General features: G+C 34.8%; 3 protein-coding genes across 3 annotated transcripts; 2 read left to right on the top strand and 1 right to left on the bottom strand.

Moving 5' to 3' along the window:
* Window positions 1-1,869: 1,869 nt before the first annotated feature.
* LOC145043575 (uncharacterized) lies at window positions 1,870-8,836 on the top strand. The gene is made up of 5 exons (XM_078992271.1): window positions 1,870-2,016; window positions 2,122-2,854; window positions 3,004-3,057; window positions 3,136-3,320; window positions 8,604-8,836. The coding sequence occupies exons 2-5, from the start codon at window positions 2,236-2,238 to the stop codon at window positions 8,667-8,669; spliced, it is 924 nt and encodes a 307-aa protein (XP_078848397.1). The 5' UTR covers window positions 1,870-2,016; window positions 2,122-2,235; the 3' UTR covers window positions 8,670-8,836.
* A 3,942-nt stretch (window positions 8,837-12,778) lies between these two features.
* Window positions 12,779-17,187, bottom strand: LOC145043574 (Eukaryotic aspartyl protease family protein). The gene is made up of 10 exons (XM_078992270.1): window positions 16,589-17,187; window positions 15,851-15,968; window positions 15,499-15,740; window positions 15,127-15,354; window positions 14,741-14,879; window positions 14,579-14,649; window positions 14,394-14,493; window positions 13,842-13,905; window positions 13,620-13,691; window positions 12,779-13,223 (listed from the first exon to the last, which is right to left on the bottom strand). Exons 1-10 carry the CDS (start codon window positions 16,906-16,908, stop codon window positions 12,970-12,972), a joined length of 1,608 nt encoding a protein of 535 aa, XP_078848396.1. The 5' UTR covers window positions 16,909-17,187; the 3' UTR covers window positions 12,779-12,969.
* Window positions 17,188-21,088: 3,901 nt separating this feature from the next.
* LOC145043572 (Ribosomal L29 family protein) lies at window positions 21,089-22,737 on the top strand. The gene is made up of 2 exons (XM_078992269.1): window positions 21,089-21,477; window positions 22,437-22,737. Exons 1-2 carry the CDS (start codon window positions 21,151-21,153, stop codon window positions 22,614-22,616), a joined length of 507 nt encoding a protein of 168 aa, XP_078848395.1. The 5' UTR covers window positions 21,089-21,150; the 3' UTR covers window positions 22,617-22,737.
* Window positions 22,738-24,203: the final 1,466 nt, after the last annotated feature.

Genomic DNA, 24,203 nt, shown 5'->3' with positions numbered 1-24,203 from the left:
GAGTTCCTTCATGGATGAGTTCGACTTCCAACTCACCGAGTCCACCCCGAACTCACTACACTACTCGCCATAACGAAAAGGGGGAAAACTCGGGGACTCGCATCTCGACTCGCCGAGTCCGATGAACGACTCGCCGAGTCGTTACCATGCAATTACTATATGGTCGATTCTGCTCGAATCCAGCTCATGCCATACATAGATCCGTGATCCTGGGGCTTGATTTACACGTAAAGTTTCAAACTTTACGTGTAAATAGGAAACCATGAGGGTTTTAGGGTCCAAAATGCACCAAAAGGGTAGATCTAGGGCTTTCATGTAATATGGTTCCAAAAAGACAATAGATCTGAGCTCCTCCATGCCTAGATCTAAAGGTTAATCAGCTTATTACGAACCCTCAAACCTACCCAAGCTTGGAAATGGTTCAAGAAGGACTTTAATGGAGCTATAAGGGACAATAAGCATGAAAACAAGGGGGAAAACGAGTTATACCTTAGGGAACACACTGAGATAACTCAAAGATGCTTGACCTCCTCTTCTTCTTCTTGATCTACTATTCTTCCCACTCCAAAACTTCAAGAGGACACACCAAATGTTTCAAACTCACAAGGAAACAAAGCTTGGACGAGATATAGGGCTCTGAGGGTGAATGGGGGCGAGCTTGGGTCGCATAAGCTAGCTTAAATATGGGGCAAACCCTTGGAATTAGGGTTTCATCAAACAGCGATGACTCGCCGAGTCGCCAACTTAAGCGTGCCCCCGGATCGCGTCCTTACTCGGCGAGTCGGACCTACAACTCGCCGAGTCCAAGGCTAAAATGACAATTACTTTGATAAATTTTTACGTACCAGGAACCAGGTGCTACAAATCTCCCCCACTTATTTTAGACTTCGTCCTCGAAGTCTGCTGCTCGATCCTGAAACAGCTCGGGGTAATGCTCCATCATTTCTTCCACCGGCTCCCAAGTCCACTCGGACCCCTTTCGGTGCTGCCACTACACCTTCACTAACTCCACCCTCTTGTTCCTCAGATCCTTCGACTTCCGGTCGAGGATTGCGACTGGGCACTCAATGTAATTCAGACTGCCATCAACCTGTATATCCTCTAATGGTACCCGTTTCAGTGCTGCCACTGCACCTTCCCTTGCTCACCGCATGTACTTTTTTCCTTCACCACTCACCATCGGTCCTCTGCTAGTGACCCATAAGAAATCGACAACTTGTGGAAACCCTTTGGCTTCGAATATGAATGGTTGTGTTGTGCTGGAGCGCGATTCTGATCAAGACTATGGCGGTGAGGTTGTTTAATCGGTAACGTCGCTAAGGTTATGTTGCAGGTTTTAGAACAGATGAAGGAGTTAAAGAAATCAATGTGGGTTTGTTCTTCAAATCCTTAATGGCGTTCCAGAGAGAGAGAGAGAGAGAGAGAGCTTTTACAAATTAAATAATTATATTTAAGTTTTTCTTTTTTTTTTTCAAAAAAAATTAAAGAAAACATCATAAATGGTCCCTGTGGTAGTGAAATAACGAAAATGCCCTTTAGTTAACAGAATAAACTTAATGGAGTTAGCAATAAGAACCAATCGTCAAAAGTTTTGAAAACATAATGACCATCTATGAGGTTTTTAAACCATGGAAACTAAACTTCATATTTTGGGAAGCCACAAGGTCCATTTATGATGTTTTTTCTATAAATGACCATACTAATTAATATAAATCGTATCATCGTATGTACTAGTCATTTAATTTTGTCTTAAAAAAATATAGAAATGAAAAAAAAATGACTAAATAAATGAATAATAGCAGCCAAATATTGAAGGCGCGCATCCAAAATTTTTGACCCGTGAAGTTTAAAATAGAATCAAATGAGAAGACCTCAGCTGCATTCCTCTCTCCCGCCTCAATAATTCAGTTTGAGATGCTTTGGGAAATCGCACCCATATATCCCTCGTAACTCTCATCCCTGGTCAACCAAGTTTCAGACTTTCCATACAGAAATTGGGTCTAGATCCTCCTCAAGGTCAGTATCTCAACGCTCAATTAATTAGATTCTCATTGTTTGCAACTTTCTACTGCTTATCGTTTCCCAATTCGAGTAACATTGTAAAAATCGTGCTTTTTTTAGGGCAACAAGTTGATATTTCGTCGATTCTGACATCTTTGATAAGCGGGTTTTGTATCATTCTTGAGTTTTGCTAGTCGAGTAAGTCCAGTTGAATATTGTCTGCTTGCTTCAACTATGAGCGAAGAGATACCATCGGATGCGACTTGCAAACCCCGATCTGCGTTAGGAGATGTTACAAATCAAGTTGGGAAAAGGGGGTTTTCTTTCGTATCCACTCCAGGTGTTCAATCTATAGATGGTTGTAAAAAAGATGAAGGATTTCAGTTTGCAAAGAAAGAATGTCTAAGAGTTGATAACTCCCAAAAAGAAAACTTCCATAAAGAGATTTCAGCCATAGCCAGTATATCTAAGATCTCATGTGAAATTAAGGAACCCTGCTCACAAGATGGTAGAAAAAGCATCACCTCTTCTGGTTTAAAAGCTGGTGATGTTGTGAGCCCATCTGATAGAAACGGTTCTCACGTGACAGTAGAAGCTGAAGAAGATGAAAGAACTGATTCTGTTTTTGAACCACAAAATCCATCAAAAGAAAAGCTGGAAAACAGTTTGGGGATGGATGATGGTGATGATGCCTGCCTTGATAATTTATATTCAAGCAAAGATGATTATCTTGATTGCTCAAAATTTCCCGAGTCACAGGAGTCCAGATGCGGTTTAGAGATTAAGGGCGATGGATTCTCAAGCATGTGTATAGAGTCTATCAAAGCTTGTCCATGTTCCTTTTGCATGAAAGGTGAGTTTCAAAGTTCAAACTTTATAAATAATTCTCACATTGCTATGTTGTTAGTTGACTTGATACACATGTAAGAAGCACAAATTTCGATACTTTGTAGAGTCTTACAATGATCTGATTAGACTCTGGTGTTCTTTAATGAAAATCAGCTGCTTACCTTTGGTCAGATCTACACTACCAAGATATCAAAGGCCGAATAGCTGGTGAGTTGGGGTGTACTTTGTATTTTTCTAAGATTTTGCACTTCAGATGAATACCTTTTTGTGTGTGTGTGTGTGTAGCAATAAAGAAGAGTCAGAAAGAAGCGAGCATTTTGGTTAACCAAAACAGCAAGGATGGTGTGATTGGTAGATGTGGGGAAGAGAATTCAGAAAAATTCTCAAACTTGGAGTCGGATCTCACGGGTCGATGGATGTCACTTTTTGTTCATATGGAGGAGATATTTGTTCGTGAGGGAAGCCAACTGGTAAGACAACTAACTCCATTTTGTTTCTAGTTTTTATTTACTTTTTATCATATTAGTTGGAAATCAAATGGTCTTATGCATTGCTCCTTTGATGAATTGGAAACCGATGTGAACTCACTTGGAGAATGAAGTAAAAAACAAGAACATGAAATAAAAGCTCTAATGTATTGAATTAAACACTTCAAAATATCAAAAGAACATAATGATAACCTAATGATTTGCTACAGTTTCGAGAGCCTAATCTCTCCCAAGGTATAAAATACCAAATCTTTCGTAGATGCTAAGCTCTCCTTCCACTCCTAGACAAACAACTAAGGGGAAAAATTACTAGTTTTCCGTTCTAATAGAAATAAAAACCTAAAGTGCCTAAATTACCCTTCCACTACCAAAAATGCTTTTTCTTTGTTGAATTCCTCTTTTTACCCTTTTTCTAAAATGTTTTATTTAGGTGTTTGTTTTTTAAGAGATAAAACGTTTGTAGTTTGCGGACCACATTTGCAGACATCTGCTAAAGAAGATTGTTTGTTTTTTAAAAGTTTGCAAATTGCTAAAATAAATTGAAATATAAATGAATTGATTTTTTAAACCTAAAAGAGTTTTTCAACACTAAAATTTAACTAATTCTAGTTTTACAACATTGAAATATAATTCATACAATTTTTTTTTAGAAATTTTATGCAACACAAAAATATAATTGAGAAATATAATTCATGCAATGGTAATGTTTATTTGTAAAAAGGTCTTATAAAAAAATTATAAAACTTGGATCTTACTTCTTACAAAATTTTATATAAAAACATTTGCAAAATTATTTTTTAAAGTTTATAACATGGCAAAATAACGATTGTAAAACTTTTTTGGATCCAATATGAAAAATAGTTAAAATATTACATCTTTAATAAAAAATGATCCAAACTTTGGAAGAACCTATACTAAAAAGTACCGTATAGTTTTAAGAATCAAAAGCCAAGTATAACTTTTTTTTTTTTTTTGTCATTTGTGGTTTTAAAATGTGAAGAATTAAGCTGGGTTTTTTTCCCTTCAACCTAGGAGTTTTTTAAGCTTAAAAGAGGTATGAAGAGGTGACAAGTGGTTGGACCTTTTCCTCTAAGAAGAGGATGTGTAGACCTTTTTATGTCTACATTCTTCTAAAAAAACAAACCATAGCTACATGAAAATGGGATTGTTTTTGTACGTGGAACGAAAACGGGATTGAGGATCGATAGTCTATAAAATTCGGAACGAGGGTAATGTTGTACGATATACCATATACTACTAAAATATATAATACTATAAATATAAAAAGTATACTACATACTTCATGGCAAAACACAAATGTCAAACTAACAAAAGTACAAAACATAAAGCTAAAATACTACATACTTCTAGATCTTCCCATTTCATTTCTTTAAGCTGTGTACTTGACTCTTCTAAGTTAGTGTTTTCGGGATTTACATCCCACTTCTTGTGTGGCCCGGATGTGTAACTTTTAGAGAATCTTGATTCGAGACGAATATTCGAATGTATAAACACCAATTTATCAACATAACTTTCGGAGAATCTTGATTCTTGTGTGGCCCAGTTAAGGAACTACTAATAGGTTGCAATAAAACTTTCTTTGCTATAACAACAAGTTTGGGAGTTTCTGACATGTAACTTGACCACCAATCATTGGCATCCATGGTCACCGCATCCATGTGAATTGCTGCCATTGAATAAAGGCCTTTTTTTCATGTGAAAAGTAACAAATTGCTTACGTATAACACCCTCATCTTCTTCACTTTCCGTGATCCTCTTAAAAGATTCCATTACACCAATCACAACTTCCTTATCAAGATTTGGAGCTCTTCTCCACTCGAGGATAATATTCAACATAACAATGATTCACCATGACATCCTTAATCTATCCTAGCATCCATTTTCTCGTAAATTTCTCCCATCTTTGATCCCTCACCATCACAAAATTTAACCATTAAGTATATTGGTTTTGTAATAGCAAGAATACTTTCCACATTATCCCAAAAGTTTTCACTTTTAACTGTATCAACAACTAATAATCTATTTTTCCTAGTGTTTTCATCACCATTTTTTAGCCACTATTTCCATGAATTAAGGACAATTGCAGTAGCAAGAGACTTTAAAATTCCATAACCTTTTGAGCAAAATATAATGAGATGCAAATCTAGTTTCAGCTACTTTTACCAATTCCACTTGTGAGTTATCTCTAAAAATAGTCAATGCATGGGTGTGATTAAGAAAATACTTAACAGTTTTTTTCCCTTTCCTATATGTGTCCATTAGCGAAAAACATTCAATTGCAAGATCTTTAAAAACTAAATTCAAAGTAAGGACACAACAAGGAGACCAGATGTTTATATACCTTTTCCATCTCTTTTCCAACAACCTTATAGTTTGCTACATTGTTAGTTACAACTTGAAGAACATTACTTCCTATGGTTTCAATGGCTCCAAGCAAGAAGTTTGTAATTCCTGTTCTTGTCTTCTCTACACTAGAAAAGTCATCTGCATACATAAACATGGCACCACGGCTCTTGACAGTAATAACATTGATTAATTGTCGATGTTTAACGTTGGACTAGCCATCCTACAAAATAGAAACCCCTTGTGTATACCATGTATCCTTCACTTCATTGAAGTCGGCCCCTTTTCCATATCTCTCACACACTTGTTAAGCAAAATGGTTCGAGCCTTATCATATGAAGGAGCCTTGTAGCTAATATGTGCCTTGTTTATGGTTGTGATCATCTCTTGAAACTGAGGATTATGTAGAACTTTATATCAACTTTGTTTCTTTCCATTACAAGTAAAAGAATCGTTGGGTGCTTTTTAGAATTAGAGGTATATTTTTTTTGTTAATTATAGAGTTTTTTAAAGGTTTAGAAAAACCTTTTGATTTGATAGCTTTTACTTTGTTTAACAAGCTTTGATATTTAACTCGATCCTTGAGTATAGCAGGACACCTTTTGATTTCTGGTGCTTTCCTTATTGCAGCACTAAAAAAGTGTACATGAGTTATAGTATAAGAGTTGGTAAACATCTAGTTGCAATGCTTACACACCCATTTCTTTGACCCCCTTGTGTTTACTCTCTGATACACCAACTATGTCAACTTCGAGGGGCTTATCATCCTTCGATTGAAATCCCTTATTGCACAAAGAGTTTATATACCTTTTCCACCTCCTTTAGAGTTGGTGGGTCGTTGGATTCATTTGATTGAAATCGCGTTCCATAGGATCGAAATTTCAACAATTCGGGATTGACAGATTTTGTGATTGGATTGCTATTGGTCCCGATAAGAGGTCAAGAAACTCTTTTGGCAAAAAAAACATCAACTTAGTGGATATATAGCAATATCCAGTCCTTGAAGAACATCTTGTGCTCAAGGTGGATAAAATATTTAAAAATGGTGTATAGCATCCAAATTCTTTGAGGTAGCCTCTTTATCTTGTCCTTAGAATCCATGGGCTCCGGTGGCTTCAAGTTCATCTTAGTAACCTCATCAACCATCCTATTCTTGCTTCTCATAAATAATCATACTTGGGGACAAAGTATTGGTCATTAGAACAAGGAACATCATCAACAAACATATCTATCAAACGAAACAAGTTGGATCTTGTCCAAACTTTTTAAAGGAAACCCTTTTTTCTTGACACTTGAATGGACTTTAACTATAGATAAAAGTAGTCTTGATCAAGGTTTAAAAGAACATAATCGAGCCTCGAGGTGTTTTCACTTCTCATGAGGCGTAAGCCCGAGGGTGAATTAAAAATAAATATAAAAATTATATATCTTATTAAAAAATAAAATATTAAACATCAATTAACTAAATAGTTGACAATAACATATTACTATAATTTAGAGTAAATTACTGAAATCGTCGTTATGGTTTCATCGAAATTACACGTTTGGTCTCTAACCTTTTTTTTGCACTCGGATCATTCCTATGGTTTGATTTTGTTGCGTTTTTCATCCCTGTGGTTTGGTCAAAATTGCATGTTTAGTCCCTAACTTTATGTATGTAAGGGACGGAAAACACAACAAAATCAAACCCCAGGGACAATCTGAGTGCAAAAATATTGTTAGGGACCAAACATGCAGTTTTTACCAAACCATAGGGACGATTTCAGTAATTTATTCTATAATTTGTAATAGTAAATTTACAAGGGCTTTGCTTGTGCTTAGTAGCTCTAAGAGAAATAAGTAGAAGTATCATAAATGTAATAAAAAATTAGCAAGGGGGCAATTTGGTAACATTCCTTGTTAATTTGGTTTAGGTTAGATAATAATTTAAGATACAACTTACATAAAAGTTTCACATGAGAAAAATTACTTCCTTGTTGCCACAATTTGAGGGTATGATCGAAACAGTAGAATCCAGGGAAACCACACATCATAACATGAAACACCTCATAACAGAATATAAGAAGTCAAATCTAAAATTAATATTTCTTGATATGTATCTGCAACAATGGATGCAAAGATGAGAAAACCAAGCAGAAGATTAAAATACGAACATAATTAAATGAATACAGAAAGCCGATTATATATGTCTACAATAAATAAAAATACATTAACAAAATTATACAGTTTATTTATTGAATTCGATTCCATTTCCTGCCAACCAAACACATGACATATTATGATTCCTTCACATTCTAAACCATTCTACCAATCTAATGCATGTTAGGTTTTCAAATATGTAAAATCATCATAATAATGCAACCTGTATAAGCTAAATTCTAAACAGCGATCTTCACATTAATTTCATTCTTGTAATGAAGATTCATACCCATTTCAAAATTTTTGTTATACGTATGTATTTTAAGTCATTTTTTGTAATGAACAAGTGGAATACGATAAAAGAAAGAATAATAACAAATACTGTGTACATAATAATCTTGATGGGATCAAAAGACTGCATACATTTATTTCGCTTGCCAGATAGTTTGGTAAAATACTCTATATTTGATTGTTAGTTAAATTTCTGAAATAAGCTTCACTCTTGTGGATCATAGTCACTTCCTTCACAAATATGTAATTATTAATATGGGTAAAAGGTTCATGTTAGTTTCCAAGAAAAGGAACTTCACCATTAATATGGAAATTGTGTTTGTTCACATTTACTTTTTGCCAAGGAAATAAATAGTTTTTATAGCAGAATATAAGGAAGGGCTAAATGCATGAAATATGTAGTCCTAAAATTCTGATTTTTGAGTGAAATCCCTTTAATATGTAGTATTTGTTTTGAACTTATTATGGCAGGAAACAAGCTTATCAATACTTAGAGAACTGAGAGATGATTGCAAGGGTGATTCAGAGGAACATTAGTCCTCCTCGTGTGTTCAAATCTTGTTTGAATTGTTGTAATAGTTTTTAGTATTCAAAACAATTTGTAAGGTAAGATTGTGCAAGTCCCTTGTGGTTTAGTTTCCCAAACTTTTTTATTTATGGATGTCTTCATATGAATTGGATCAATGGTTCACAAATGTTCATAAGTCTTTTGTGCTTTCCTCATTTCATGAAAAGGAATAAAAATTAACATTTGTATGAAGAGGAATAAAAATGAAGATTCAACATATACGATCAACATTTGAAGATTTTTGTCTTACATTTATAAAGATAAAAACACACAAAGTCCATGTTTGTGCCCACTTCCAAGTATAAAATGGAAGATGGTATTTGCAGGGTTATCAAGTTTATAACTAGAATTCATATTCTTATCTTTGCATGCAAACTATCTCTTCGAAAACACAATACAACCGTTATGTTTTGTGTTTCGGATTTAAAAAAAGCCTGAATTCAAATCGATTGCTCTTGGATTATCCAAAATCTGATTTTGTGATACCACAAGGTCGAAATCACACAGTTTGGAAAGTATATATACAAAACATGATTCTAGAATTATCCAAGTTATTATTGATATTCTTAAATTTAACATTTCACTAAGTTTTAATATTAAAAATTATCAAAGACACCATAAGCAACAAAAACAAGAAAAACATGAAAGTTGTGATCCAAAAGAAAAAGTAGTCAAGTTGTAACACCCGAAATCAGAAAGGCAAAGAAAAGAAAGGAAAACCATAAGTTTAAGGGGTCGACTCGTCAAGTCCAAGGAAGAACTCAGCGAGTCGGAGCGGGATCTGGGTGTAAAGTAAGTGACCGACTCGGCGAGTCGGAAAGTGGACTCGGTGAGTCTGGTTTGGGTTGGGAAACCCTAATTCCGGGATTTGGTACCCTATTTAAGCATCTTATTCTCTTCCCTAGGGCTCATTTGCGGCCCCTATAGTCCAGAACCCCAAACCCTAGTCACCATAACCGTTTTTGGAGCAAGATCTACTCTTGGTGAAGTAATTTGAAGCTTGGAAGATAAGAGATTCATAGTGGTGCAAGAGGAGGCTTTGGATCCAGAGTTGGTACTTTTTAGAGCATTTGGAGGTAATGAATCGTTATCCTTGGCTTTCTCCTTTCTAGATCTGTCTTTCATGGAGTTTTAGGGTTTCTTTGAGAGTATGTGATGAGAAATTGGTGCACAAGTTAGATCTGGAGTTGAAACTCCAGATTTGAGCTCTATTTGGATCAAAGATGCAGAAAGCCCTGTTAGTTGCTATGCAAAAGCCATTCCCCATGAGTTAAGTTCCTTTCTAGCTTGGTTTTGGTATTATGAGACAAGAAGCACGTAAAGGTAGCAACTTTAAGTTGCTAATGGACTCTAGGAACCCAGATCTATTGCTTGGAGCAAAGGAGTAGCTCTGTGACTCGAGATTATGAGAATACACGTAGGGACTCGGCGAGTCTGGGAGAAGACTCAACGAGTCGGGCTAGATACCAGACTTAAATCGCTTAGTAACTCAGCGAGTCACATGGGTGGACTCGGCGAGTTGGATGAAGATAGGCAGGAACTCGACGAGTTGGAAGAACAACTCGGCGAGTCTGTTGAAGACTGCCTTGTACACGGCGAGTCAAGTCGTGAAACCCCAAACCCTTCGAGTTAAGACTCGGATCAGTGAGGTGGACTGGACAGGACTCGGAAATCGGTAGACTCGACGAGTCGAGTCGCGAATGAAAGGATTTTGAGCGTATGAACTCGGCAAGTCAGTAGGCAGACTCGGCGAGTAGGGTTGACCTGGAAGGTTGACTTTGTCAAGAGTTGACTTAGTTGACTTTTGGAGGACTGTCAGACTAAGTGTTATATTGTTATTGGTAGCTCGGAGAGCTAGAGGAGCAGCGCCTCAGAGGGTTGTCGGTTAGCAGCCAGAGGGTTATCAGCACAGCTCAATAGTTCAGGTGAGTTTCCTTCCAGTGGGAACGGGTCTAAGGCCACAATGCCGGCCCGTTTAGCTAGCAGTAGTTTTCGGACTTCGGTCCGATGCAGTAGTTAGTATATTTGATGCCTTCGTGGCTCAGACAGCATTTATGTGTTTTGTGTTATGGGCTACGGCTCGATGCAGTATGCAGTTTATGTGTTCATGCTAGTTGATATGTTTATGCTATGCTATGTTATGCTCAGTCAGTTTCCGGACTTCGGTCCGATGTAGGGGACAAGGTCCCAGTCAGTTCCGGATTTCGGTCTGATGTAGTTAGTTCCGGACTTCGGTTCGATGCAGGAGACAAGGTCCCAATCAGTTTCGGACTTCGGTCCGATGCAGTTTCCAGACTTCGGTCCGATGCAGAGGGCTAAGCCCTGTTTAGTTCCAGACTTTGGTTTGATGCAGAGGGCAAGGCCCTGGTTAGTTCCGGACTTCGGTCCGATGCAGTTTCTGGACTTCGGTCCGATGCAGTGGGCAAGGCCCAATATGTGTTTATATGTTATTTTATGGTATGTGGTAGTTTGGGGGAGCTCACTAAGCTTCGTGCTTACAGTTTCAGTCTTTGGTTTTAGATACTCAGTTTTCAAAAGAGGAGCTCGAAGAGGTTGCAGTGCACACACCATAGTCAGTTCGTCTGAGAATGTTTTACTCTGATAATAAGATTATGTTTTGAATTAATACTCGAAAATTATGTTATGACTTATGATACGGGTTTTTATAAATATGGTTTTAGTAATGTTTTAAAAGAAATTTTTGGGTCGTATTTTGGGATGTTACACAAATGTGAGGGTTTTTTGAAAAAAAAATTTATCTAGAAAAAAAAAATTGGTAAACCTATTAAAAATGTCAAATCGAGAAAAAAAAATAGAAAAATGCAAAGTTTTTTTTTTGTTTTGTTTTGTTTTGTTTGTTTGGGAGAGGGGGGGGGGGGGGGGGGGGGGGATTAAGGTCTAATCCATAAAAAATTATATAATATGTGGGGTCTTTTATGTTATCAACCCTAAAATAAAGCTTAAAAAGTTCTAACATTCTTTATCTTTTATCTATAAATAAAAACCATCTCAGCGATCCATTCAAAACTCCAACGGTAAAACTAGATGTGCACAAATGAATCGGTCCTGACCGGTCCACGTTGTTTTGCATAGGGAGCAAATCGGTAAGTCCTTAGTCAGTCCATACCAACGATTCGGGTACATTTATCATTTCCAGCCTATTGTCGGTCCTTAGCCAATCCTAATTATGATTGTTCTTTCCATGAAGTTGTCCCAAAAATATTCAAAAACGGTCCAAAACCGATCCAAAGGCATGGGGTCGCCACATTTTTTGCAATGCACTTTCTATGGCCCATCAACCATTTCAATCAACTTAAAAAGTTTTTCAGACACGTGCATGTCGAGGGTTTGACAAAACAACTACTACATCGTTTGGGACTGCAACCATTACTTTCAGAACCCTTTTTAAGTGTGAGTGTGTGATAACACTAACCAAACCATGACCTTTTTATAGGTAAAATGGTGACTCTCATTTACGAACCACCCAACTCTAACCTAAATCGGGCATTTATGTAATCACCTAACTCAACCTTTTATAAAATCAACTTACTCATACCTACAACCTAATCCAAAGGAGTGAAATCAAAATGGGAAAAACAAAACCGAACTGGAGAAACCCCGAATCCAAACAGACTTAAGCAAATGGAAAGACCATTAGACCCGACTGGCAATTAGGGTAAAGCACTTCTTTCTCCATCCGTCCGTATCTTGGCAGTTAGGTTAGTTGTAGTCATGATTTCAAGATTCTAACGATTGGTCAAGGCATGTATTAAGTTCATTGATAGGGTTAGTGCTCTCATTCCACCAAAAATCAGCCAAATCAGTTAAATTACAAGGTTGGAAGGATTCTCTATGCCTGTCATTTAATCCTATTTCAAGAAGTTCTTGTAGGTGAAATTTAGGTTTGTTACTACTTTCATAATTCTTTCTCAGAAAATAACGAATTCTATGTGCACACCATGATGGACCTTGATTTAAATCCAGTTGTTGACTTTAACTTACAGTTGGAGAAGATGCAAGTACGTTTGGGAAGCAAAATGTTGCATTTCATAGAGTACATATGATGTGGATGTGGATGTAAATGAGAAGCCATAATTGGTTGATTATATAAACCAGTAGTTACTCATCATATTACAATATACCCATGTCCAAAAAGAGCCATACCAAGTCAAAAGTCCATGATTGACACACACACACACTTACACAGAAACACCACTGATCTAACAACAACATAAGACTCCTAAAAAAACCTAAAAGGAGGAGTGACGTTTAGTATTTACAGAGGTGAAGGGAAGGTGACTGATGAAATAGCAGTAAAAGAAGAAGAGGCAGTAAATTCCATAAAAAACATGATGAATTTGAGAGAATTAAGGTGGCTGATGATTTCGAAGGTGTTCTTCCGGCAACAGCAGGGGCAACTGCCTGGGCGTTTGGGGTCCTTTGTTGTTCGGTTGTTGGCAGTGAAATTGGTGACGTGGCATTGGCATTGCTTCCGGAAGCTTTCTCGTCTTTTAGAGGTTGACCTAAGAATAAGATGACCCAAAATTCATATATTCATGTAATAATCTATCTACTTGAGGATTAATTAAGTAAAACATATTTTGCCTGTATTATAATAATATATTGTAATTTTGTTTGTTTTCTGTAGATATTTAGTATTCCATTTGTTTATAATTTATAATTTAAAATTTAAATATTAAACTATTCCATTTGTTTAAAATATATACTTTTTTTGTTTAGTATTCTATGTTTAAAATATTTTGTAATCTTATAATTCCGATTTCATCTGCTTTATAAATATTTAGCATTCCGTTTTTCAATTTCCATTAATTAATATAAGTGAAGTGATGTACTTTTGCTTATATAATTCATAATTTATAATTCAAAATGTAGTTGGAGTTTGGATTTGGAGTACTCACATTTTGAACGTGACCACCCAAGTGTAAGATTCTCCCTATTAAAAGCCAACCGATATCCTTGCATGAAGTTCTCTGCACACACAGAATTGGATGGATTAAAAAAAAAAGAATATTATATAAACCGAAATGAAGAAATGAGGGCAAATTTGTAAAAAAGCCACGAAACTTTTTTTATTAAGTCATTTTTTACTATTAAGTGAAAAAGAAATTCAGAATGCTTACGTCCAATAAGTCCCATTTCATAAGGCGATGATTGTATAGCTAAACAAAACCCTGCAACTCCTCCCTGCAAAACAAATGTTATTAAAAATATTTTACAACATATAAATATAAAATATAAATATTTCTACGTTACATATATACATTATTTTGGGATTCATATGCTTCTGAATAACTATCCATTGTTCTAGTGATGCAATTATTCAAAATTACACAAATAGTCCTTGTGGTTGGCAGAAAACAACCCATCAGGTGCATTTTAAACATGAAAAGGACCAATCATGTTAAAAATCCCTCAAAAAAGACATGCAGTGGTATTTTCTACCAACCACAAGGACCATTTGTGTAATTTTGTCATAAAAATAATGTGTAGAATATAGATTAATGTTATATCTTGTATATCTACATATGAAAATCCATTACATTCCTACAGGTCAACCCTACATGATCATGGAATGTAACAACTCACTGACTCATTCCATTACACCATGGATTCACGGATTCCATTCCATCCTTAAAAAAAGTAATCAACAATTATCTTTTTGGAATACCAACCTGACTATCATTTATAAGAAAAAGTGGATCACGAACCACAAAGCTATTGTTGACTGCAAACTTAATAGTCATCAATGGAGTATCAGGCAACTCCTGCGAACTATTTTAACACCAAAAACAAAATGAATACAAAATTTAAAAAAAAAAAAAAAAAAAAAAAAGTATTCTCTTTCTTCAGAAAATACCTGGACTTGTAACAGTATTCAAAGGGTAGGTCTTCAAAATCAACTCTTGTGGCATTTGCTTGTCTGTCAAACTATATAAAAAAATAAAAAACACAAAAAAGTCACAAACTAAAATTAAAAATTTCCAACTGAACTTTATAATTGAGTTATTCAAAAGCCTACCTCTTTAACAACTGCTTTATATATATCATCTGGAAGGGATGTGAAAGTTGTCCCACTATCAAATTGAGCATTGAAGTTTGTTTCATCAAGACATGTAGCACTGATACAGACCTTCTCTACTCCAATGATGTAAGCAATGCTGCATATATATAATTTTTTTAACAAAATTCATCAACTTTAAAGTCAAACAGAAAAAGCAATATATAACTGTCTTGATTAAGTGCTTAACCTATTAAGCTTATTAAGTCAAAAAGAAACAACCCTAACTTCCACCATGGATTTAAGTTGATTCAGATGATCTGTAACAACTGTGGGATTGGGGTGTTACATTTATAGAATTAGATAAGTTTTGAAATTTGAAAGAGAAAAGATAAAAAGTGGCTTACTATTTTCCATCAATGGGCAAAAATGGAGTGGTTTTTTGGGTAGGTGGTCCTTGATCCCCAAAATATATATTCCCAGAACCTGTCTCACCAAAACATAAAGAGAAAGCATTTTTTGTGACTCCTGATTTGGAAAGGAGGGTTGGAATTGAAACTTCACCAAGCCCAAGCCCAAGGACACCATCAGGGGCAATTCCGTCCAAGTAACCACCACTTTGGCTCCTACCACATCTGCATTTAATAACTACCAAAACTAAGTCTTGATGGTATATTTGCTGTTTCTTCCATTTAACCCTTTTGGAATTGGTAAAGATATTTATATCTATAATCTATGATGTGAAAGTTGAAGAAGAAACAAAGAGTCAAAGAACATACCCTATAATAACTGGAGCCCTAACATAGGTGTTAGATGCATTAACACCATCTGATGCAAGATGCAAAATGTCTTCAACGAGTGATCCAGAACTGGAAGTATCTGTAGAGGCATACTTAACAGTGTAAGGACATGGCTGCTTAGGATTTTGGCAAGTTGGACCCAATTCACACAATTGATGGCTGCATGTTATGCTTTTGCTTGTGTTTGAGTGAGATGGATTGTATTCATTCTGATCTGAATCCTGCATAATAGATGCCCCAAATACCAGGGAGCACCTGCAATTCAATCAATTTGAATAAGTGCTAAACTGTAGCCATGTTTTGTCATTTACTGACTACCATAGTATCTTACTGAAAGTGGAGCACACTGCACGCAATCACATGGAAGCCATAGAAGATCACTTCCAGTATCAAGTGCAACAAGGAAGGAAACACTAGGCATCCCTATAGCAATCCAAGTATAATGCAACCTGTGAAAGATGCAAGCTCAGGGGAAATAGCCAAGAAAAAACTGGCAGAATGATGCCATAACAGGAACTAAACAAAAGAACATTGGGATGAAATAAGCTTCACAAGTGATCTCTATATCATCGTTATCAGTGAGATTGAGTTAGGGCTCACACATGGGAAATGTAATCAATTCGCTAAAATGTATAATTCTTTAGGCAAAATGGATTTTCTTGACCATTGGCTTGATAATATCCCTGATTTAATGACTGGGACATGGAATTATAGTATCTTATTTATTGTAAGATCTTGGCCTACTTCTAATTCGAGCTAACCCTACATGTTTGGTATTATTGTATTCACAAAATTCAATTCTCATAAAGAGAATGAAACGCTTTTTGGAAAAGCAATTTTATCAAACTAATAGGAAATTATTTGTTAAACAAATAGATTGAGACATATATATCTTGAATCCACTTGTGTAATAATTCTTACAAGCGGACGAGCAGATAGCGACAGACAAAGAAAAGTTTTTTACGGAGTGAACCCTCATGATTCTAACTGTATTAATTGATCCAGCTATCAGCAGCTAGTGTACAGAAAGTAGCTCAATAGATTAACATGAAAAAGTAAGAGAATTAACCATCCAAGTTCGTTTCCGCCGGACATTGTCTTGCTGCCGGCAGATGGAAACAGGAGTTGATGCTGAGACCCAACGTTCATCGTCTGCCTTTCAACATCTCTCTTAATAAGCCGGCGGAGGTAACCCAAGCTTCCCTTCTCCGGCCAATCCTCCACCGTATGTCCTTCCCTCGAAACCCTAAGAGCTTTCATTTCATCAGAATACCGATGAATCATTCTGGAAGAGTATATCACATGTGCTTGGGCCGAAAAGCTACATTGCACTAACAGAAGCACCACCGCCATGGATACAGCAACCAAAAAAGCTCGAGCTACTTCCATGGCGATGTATATCAGTGTAAGGCAAGTTGAATCGAAGTAAATGCAATGCAGCAGCGAACGGAAGGGATGAGATCTAGGGCTGTAGCAGTAGAGCACAGTAGTATGTGTGTGTTTGAGAGAGAGAGAGAGAGAGAGCGCTAAGCAGACATGTATGTGCACATATGAATGGAAGCAAGCGTAGCAGTGGAGATTGTGGCTGTTCACTGTTCAGTAGTGACAGAAAGCGAAAATAAAGTTGGAATGAAACGAGAGGCGCAATGCGCACACCAGGAGAAAAAATATCATGATTGCGGTCCGATTTAAATATGTGTCTTCTCTTTTTTGATAACTTATTGTTTATTTAATAGAGTAATATATTTTTAAAAAATAATACTAATTTAATAGAGTGTAACATATTAAAAAAAACTAATTTAATTGAATAATATATTTTTTATTTTTTATATATTTAGTCATTGAATTTGTTTTTCTATATTTAACCATTTAATTTGTTTTTTATACATTCAGTTTTATAATCGGTTATTTCAAGTTAAATCGGAAAAATGATTTAACAATGTATTTTTGGAAAATTCTATATGTACCCATAAATTACTTAATGTACAACCTATGTGAGTGTAATAGTATTAATGTACTCCTATGATTTAATGATTTATGTGACTGAGGGGGTATATATAGTAGCACCTTCTATTTTCAGTTTGTACACATTTAATCATTAATGTTTTGTACACATTCAATCTTTATGATAAGTTTTTTTAGGTTTTGCTCATGGCATCCAACGTGGCTCGCCCCTCACGTATATTAGTAACTTAATTCATGAATCGTTCGAATAATATTGGTGTTCTCGTTTTCTTCAAGCAGAAGATGTATTCGGCTTCAGTTTTAGTTTCATCAATCTTCATAACAGATAACGAGATTCTTTGTGATTGTTTCCTTCCAACTCGAATTTGCACTTCCTAACTCGAATCTGGCAAAAAAATAAATGTAACATCTTGTTTCCTTCCATTTCTGAGCCATGGACCGGAAGTCGATTTTGTGAGATTTTGGGCCTTAAGGAGGCAAAGTTTAGTCCTTGTGGAAGGAGGTAATGATAGTTAAGAGATTTTACCCATGAATTGTGTACTAGGCCAAAAGGTAGAAAGGAAAAAGTCATAGGCTGGGTTCTTACGAGAAATATGGATTTTTGTTCGAGAAGTTTCTAGTCCAAGATGTTTAGATAATATTGTAGAGCTCTTGAACACCTTTATGTAGATGTAAAGAACGTCGAAAACGGAGTTGGAACGAAGAAGTTATGGTTGTTTGAAGTTAGGGCGGTTTGGGTTGAGCCACGTACGTTGGACGTACTCAACGTATACGTCGGGCATACTAGGGCATCCCTAGTATGATGGGAATAAATGGAGTATGATGGGCGTACACGATCAGTGCCCAAACCCTATTTTCGTGGTTGGGCCCATTTTAGCTCCTTAACTCCTTTAAATTCATTCCATTCTCAGCCTTCACCTCTCCAACACCCTCCCATGAAACCATAACCCTAGATTGACCCTTGTGAGCAAAAAAGGTGTTTTTAAGTGCTTTGGAGTGTTCTTGGTGCACCTTGGAGAAGAAGGAACTCATTGAAGAAGTGTTGGTTGTATTGGAGCTTGTAGATCTAGACTTTATTCACCTTGATCTTTCTTTTAGAGGCATAAAGTTTGAATCTTTATGATGAAATTGTTAGATCTAGCTAGATTTGGGTGTTATGAGCTTTTGGTCACTTTAAATGCATAAAAATTTAGATCTTGAAAGTATGTGACCTTGTTATGGATAAAGTCAGAAACTTTATCCATCTAAACATCACTTTGATTTAGATCTGAAAGTTAAAGAGACGAACTTAATGGATTAAGTTGAAAAGATGCACTTTTTGGGTCCCTTTGAAACTTGAAGACTACTACATCTTGTTTGTTGGGACCATTATTGTGACATCCCCATTTTCACGACCAGAAAAAACTGATTTTGTTTATGCTTTGTAAAAATCAGAGTACTTCTTTTCATAAAAATGTTGCGGAATTTGTTCCCAGAAAAAAACATGTTAAATACGTTATCAAAACATTTTTGAAGAAACGTATTTTATTTATTTTAAAACGTTTGGGATGTCTTTGTCAATACAAAAACATAAGCATAAACAGAACTTACATTTATTTACACTAGTGATCTACATCTCTTTAATCTCTCAGTGTAATGTGACTTCATAACAACACCTGTGATATAAATAAACTGGAGTAGGTCAGGTTGGGAAACCTGGTGAGTACATAGGGTTTTCAACCCACAATAATATAATTATTATTTTCAATCATCAAACAATTAACCCAATTACCCATCCCCATTATCTTCTTTATTCCTAAGTACCTTCCCTAAGGATTTATCCTAAGGGTCGTCTCCTACATCATATTTACCTCTCATCTCCTTACATCGCATTTCCTTATATGTTTGTTCCTAAGGACTCTCTCTAAGGATCATCGCCTACATCGCATAGACAATATTGATTCAGGGATTACTCCCTCAATATGTGCCCAACAAGGGTTAGGGTATCATCGCATGAATACGTAGTTACAACATCGCCTGAACTCGTAATTCATAGTAAGGGGTTAGAGTATCATCACATGAATGTGTAGTTACAACATCGTCTGAACTCGTAATTCATCACCTACAGGTTATGAGCCTACTGGTGTTTCCACGGGGTTGTCTATATTAGTCCGTGGTCGCCATCTATACTCTGATAGATGACTACTTCTCGAAATTGTCGGACAAGGTTATAGTATCTTTCATCCTACATCACCGATTCATCATCACCTAACTATCCTCACCTAATTATCATCACCTATCTCTTATCATTTTATTTCGCATCAACTATTTTATCTACCCATGTTTTACCCAACACATTTTGTAGATATAAAATACATATACAGTTTAAAACATGTATAAAAATCTTTCACCGAGCACAAACAACAAGTATTCAAACAGTATACACACATAACACATAACTTATATAAAATACTTCATATCTATGTGTAAGATGAAAGAGACCATACACTCACCTGATTAGGTGGTGACTCGTCACTCGGACAGCACTTAATTTATATAAAATATTATTGTTTCAGGTATCATCGGGCATCATGAGAAGGCGAAGGCATGTCTATACACATTCTTCGTCACAAACATGAAGATTCTCGCGTTTTACTATTACTCTGATTTTTAATAAATGTATCCGAAATAAACGTTTTTCTTTATAATGGAATTATAATTGGGAAGTTTTATTTAAATAAAAATGAAATTTTTTTGTTGTGAAAATGAGAGGTTTCATATCGAATGGTCTCTTTTAACAAGCTTTGTAGGTGGCTTCATTTTCATACAAATTTGCAACTTGACATAAGTATAAATAGTTGTAAGAAAACACTTGTATGACCATAATAGCCAAGAACAAATAAGCTTTAGAAGCATTTTAAGTAACAAAAGATCAAAACAAATGTTCATATGAAATTTTCATTTCATAAATATAAAGAGCTAGATTTATCGGGAAGAAATGACTTAGAATGAGTACATTTCTTTAACATCACACAAAAGAAATGAAAATGAGATTTTGAACATCGAAAATGATTCATTGAAACATAACCTCATCATGAAAAATGACTTTGGATCATAAACACAAAATTTTGACATATCTACATCGTAGTTGTTTTTAACCGGGTATATATATATATATATATATATATATATATATATATATATATGTCAATTTTATGTTTTTTTGTTTTGAGAAAATCATTTTCTCCTTAAAAATTATATTGACCAAAAAAGGAAGGAAAAAAAAAAAACTATAACAAGACTAACAACAGTAACATTTTGATAAATGCTATAAAAGCAGGTAATCATATTTTGTTATAATGGTGGTTACTCATTAAAGTAATTTTGTGAAATTAATTTTATACAATATATAATTATTCAAACATACTTTTTAAAACATAATCATTTCATAATAAAATACTTTATATTTTGATTATTTTAATGAATTTTGATGAAACGAGTTATAATTTTCTAAATCTCTTAATTAAAATAATCAAATTATAGAAAATGAAATTACCTAAAAGGAAAAACAACCAAGTATATGGACCCGACCCGATCCGATCCATAAGTGGACTGCTATATCCCAATATCCTTATCTCCAACAATCCATCGTGCAAAGGAGACTGGTTCCATAACCACAGCAACAAGATGCTCACACTCTCCATTGCTTCTTCTACTTCCGCCATTACAGCTACTCCCAAAACCACCTTCACTTCTTCAACCAAATCTTCCTTCAATGGCATACGAATTGCTCACGTTCTCCCCTCGACTGCCGTTCGAGCAACAACAACTCCGCGCCAATCCGTTGTAATGATGGCCAAAAAAGAAGAAGAATTAAAAGAAATCAGAGCTAAAACCACTGAAGAAATCAACGACGAAATCGTTGATCTTAAAGGAGAGCTGTTTATGCTCCGTCTTCAGAGGTCTGCTAGGAACGAGTTCAAGTCCAGCGAGTTCCGTCGGATGCGAAAAAGGGTATGATAATTTTCAGCTTCGTATATTGAATTTTAGGGTTCTTTTTAAATACCTGAGAATTTTCTTCTCATTCCTGACCAATTGTTTGAACAAACTTGGGGTTTTGTTCCATTATTAGAGCTACATTTCATGGTTTGAAGTCAAAATTTGAAATTATTATACTGTGATTTTCTTTTACGAATTGGGAATTGTTAGAATGTTTATAATGGTCGATTTGAATTGATGCCCATGTATTCTCTCCCAAAAGACCGATCATAACCTGGAATTTTGGCGTGGATAACCCGATTGTTTATGCTCCTGTTACCTTATGAATGGATCTACAGATGTTAATAACGGGTTCTTTAAACTTCACTTATTCAAACAACACTTTGTTTAATAGGAAAAAGAAAAAAAGAGGCCAAAGCGATATCAGGATAAATGATGTTTAAAAATTATTTTTGGAAAAATGGAAGCACATTTCCAGAAATGAATGGAAAAAACAAAGAGTTAAATGCAAGAAATATCAATCATACATTCATTTATTGGTGTAATGTAATACAGTATCTGTTACAACAATGTACAATGTACTTTGAAAAAGTTACCTAGTTGTAGCATTAGTACTTTATATATTTTTTCTTATTAGGACATTATACTTAAAAAAAAATTATATTCAATTATAGCAATGAAATATCAATATTTATATTTAAATGACGTTGCTATAAAAATACAATGTTGTAATTAAAATAAATGAAAGTAGAATGCTAGAAGCCACTATATTTCAGTTTCGTCAATGAAAGACCTACGTTTTGCAAATTTTTCTATGTCGACCATAATAGAAAATTTTGACAAAATTTTCTATTATGACCACTTTAACCTGCTATAACATAGTATAGCAGGTTAAAGTGGTCATTGACGAAACTAAATAAGTGGCTTTTAAGTATATTTGTTTGTTTATTTATTTGAAATTTATATGGTGGAAGGTTGCTCGGATGCTGACTGTTAAAAGAGAAAGAGAAATTGATGATGGTGTTGGGAAGAGGCAGTCAAGGAAGCTTGACAGGCAATGGAGAAAAAGCATTGTGCCAAGACCACCTCCATCTCTTCTCAAGTTACAGGAAGAAGAGGCAGCTGAAGAAGCTAAGGAGTCTGCATCAGCATGAACCTAAGTAGTTAAAATCTCATTGTGTTTCCTTAGTTTTAATTTGATAAATGTGTAATTTTGTTATGAATTTCAAAATTTATGAGTTTTTTTGGAATTGAAGTGGATATATTTTGGTGTTAGCGCCTATATTGATGATGAGTACAAAGGGGATAAGAAAAGAAAATCTTGTCTTGCGAATCTAATATAAAATTTTAGATTCAAGTTTATCTTTTTGCGAAAAAAGTATTCATGTGACAAAGTATGGGTAAGTTGCCAATAATGCTAAAAAAAAAAAGAAAAAATAGAAAAAACAAGAAGGGCGTGTTAGCTTTGCATATTAAAGTTTTGGCATTAAAAAAATGCAATGAATTTGAAACTTATTATTCGGTAATCAATTTAGATTTTTTTTTTTTTCTAGAATGCCCTACTATTTGTTTCAAACTTTTATGGGAAAATGCTTCAACTTTACAAGATCTTGATTTTTATAAGTAGAATTCGACATTTGAATTCAAAATTCCATTCTATTTTATGATTTTTATGATGTGTTTGATTGCCAAATACAAAAAATTCAATTTCTATTTCAAAATTTCATTTTATTTTAGGAACTTCGGTTGTCAAAAAAATTATGAAGATAGTTGATTAGACATGGAATTCTACAACTTCTTTCCTGTTTTGGTTAGATAGGTTAGGGATTTCAAATTGTTAATGCATGTTGAATTGTGTTTTATTCAAGAAATTACACCATAAGAAGGTCAAAAATCACAAGAATTGTAGAAAGATAAGTAATATAGAATCCACAAGATTGATTTTTCTATTAAAGTCAACATGAGCTAGAAATACATTCAACATGTAAATGATAAGATGATAATGAAAACATGCTTATTAGAAATTAGTATATAAATACACAAGAATGAAAGAATGATTAAAGTTAGGTCTTGTAAGTAAAGGTATCATTTAAGATGGAAAAAGGATCAAACTAGCTCTATATGACTATATGTACATATTTACTTGGTATAAAATGAGTTTAAAGTATGGGCCTAAAGTTAGTATAAATGTAGTATAAAATAAGTTATTATAATTTGGACTTTGTGGCTACAAAACCCAATGCTCAAAGATGTCCTCGGATTGTTTTGTTTTCTAGCTAGTTGGTGCTCTTCAAAAAAAGTATAAAATGTAGTAGGAAACATGTTAAGAACCTATGAAAAGTAATAAAGAAATGGCATTAAAGTATGATTTTTCATATTTAAGACCTAAAAAAATAGTTTGTATAATTTTCCAAATTGAATATAAAGTATAAAAATATGAAACTTTTGGCAATCTAAGCGTTCTTATGAACTTATAAACATATTATGATATGAAAATTACATGAAAGATGTCCTAATATGCAAGTAAACACCCTACAAAAAGTATGATGCCCACATAAAAAATTTCAAGAAGTATCAAAATAGAAAGTGGTTTTAAAGATTTAAAAGATCCTCAAACATAATCAAAGTATGGAAAAAAATGCACATATTTCTTTGATGGTACATATTTAGCTAATGAAACATGTTAGTGTGATATTGAAATGAGTAGATAAATGATATCACGAGACATAAAGGAAAATGCA

This window comes from Lactuca saligna, chromosome 4 (assembly GCF_052625555.1).
Source record: "Lactuca saligna cultivar CGN05327 chromosome 4, ASM5262555v1, whole genome shotgun sequence".
Taxonomy (NCBI): Eukaryota; Viridiplantae; Streptophyta; class Magnoliopsida; order Asterales; family Asteraceae; genus Lactuca; species Lactuca saligna.
Note: the sequence above shows the minus strand (reverse complement) of the source record. Positions and strands in the feature narration are given on the sequence as shown.

Coding starts and splice junctions, on each gene's coding strand:
- LOC145043575 (XM_078992271.1), top strand. CDS start 2,236: ATGAGCGAAGAGATACCATCGGATGCGACTTGCAAACCCCGATCTGCG. Junction 3,058..3,135: donor TATCAAAGGCCGAATAGCTG/GTGAGTTGGGGT, acceptor GTGTGTGTGTAG/CAATAAAGAAGAGTCAGAAA. Junction 3,321..8,603: donor TTCGTGAGGGAAGCCAACTG/GTAAGACAACTA, acceptor TTATTATGGCAG/GAAACAAGCTTATCAATACT.
- LOC145043574 (XM_078992270.1), bottom strand. CDS start 16,908: ATGGAAGTAGCTCGAGCTTTTTTGGTTGCTGTATCCATGGCGGTGGTG. Junction 15,355..15,498: donor AGGGCTCCAGTTATTATAGG/GTATGTTCTTTG, acceptor TATTAAATGCAG/ATGTGGTAGGAGCCAAAGTG. Junction 13,224..13,619: donor TGGGTGGTCACGTTCAAAAT/GTGAGTACTCCA, acceptor TCTTATTCTTAG/GTCAACCTCTAAAAGACGAG.
- LOC145043572 (XM_078992269.1), top strand. CDS start 21,151: ATGCTCACACTCTCCATTGCTTCTTCTACTTCCGCCATTACAGCTACT. Junction 21,478..22,436: donor TCCGTCGGATGCGAAAAAGG/GTATGATAATTT, acceptor ATATGGTGGAAG/GTTGCTCGGATGCTGACTGT.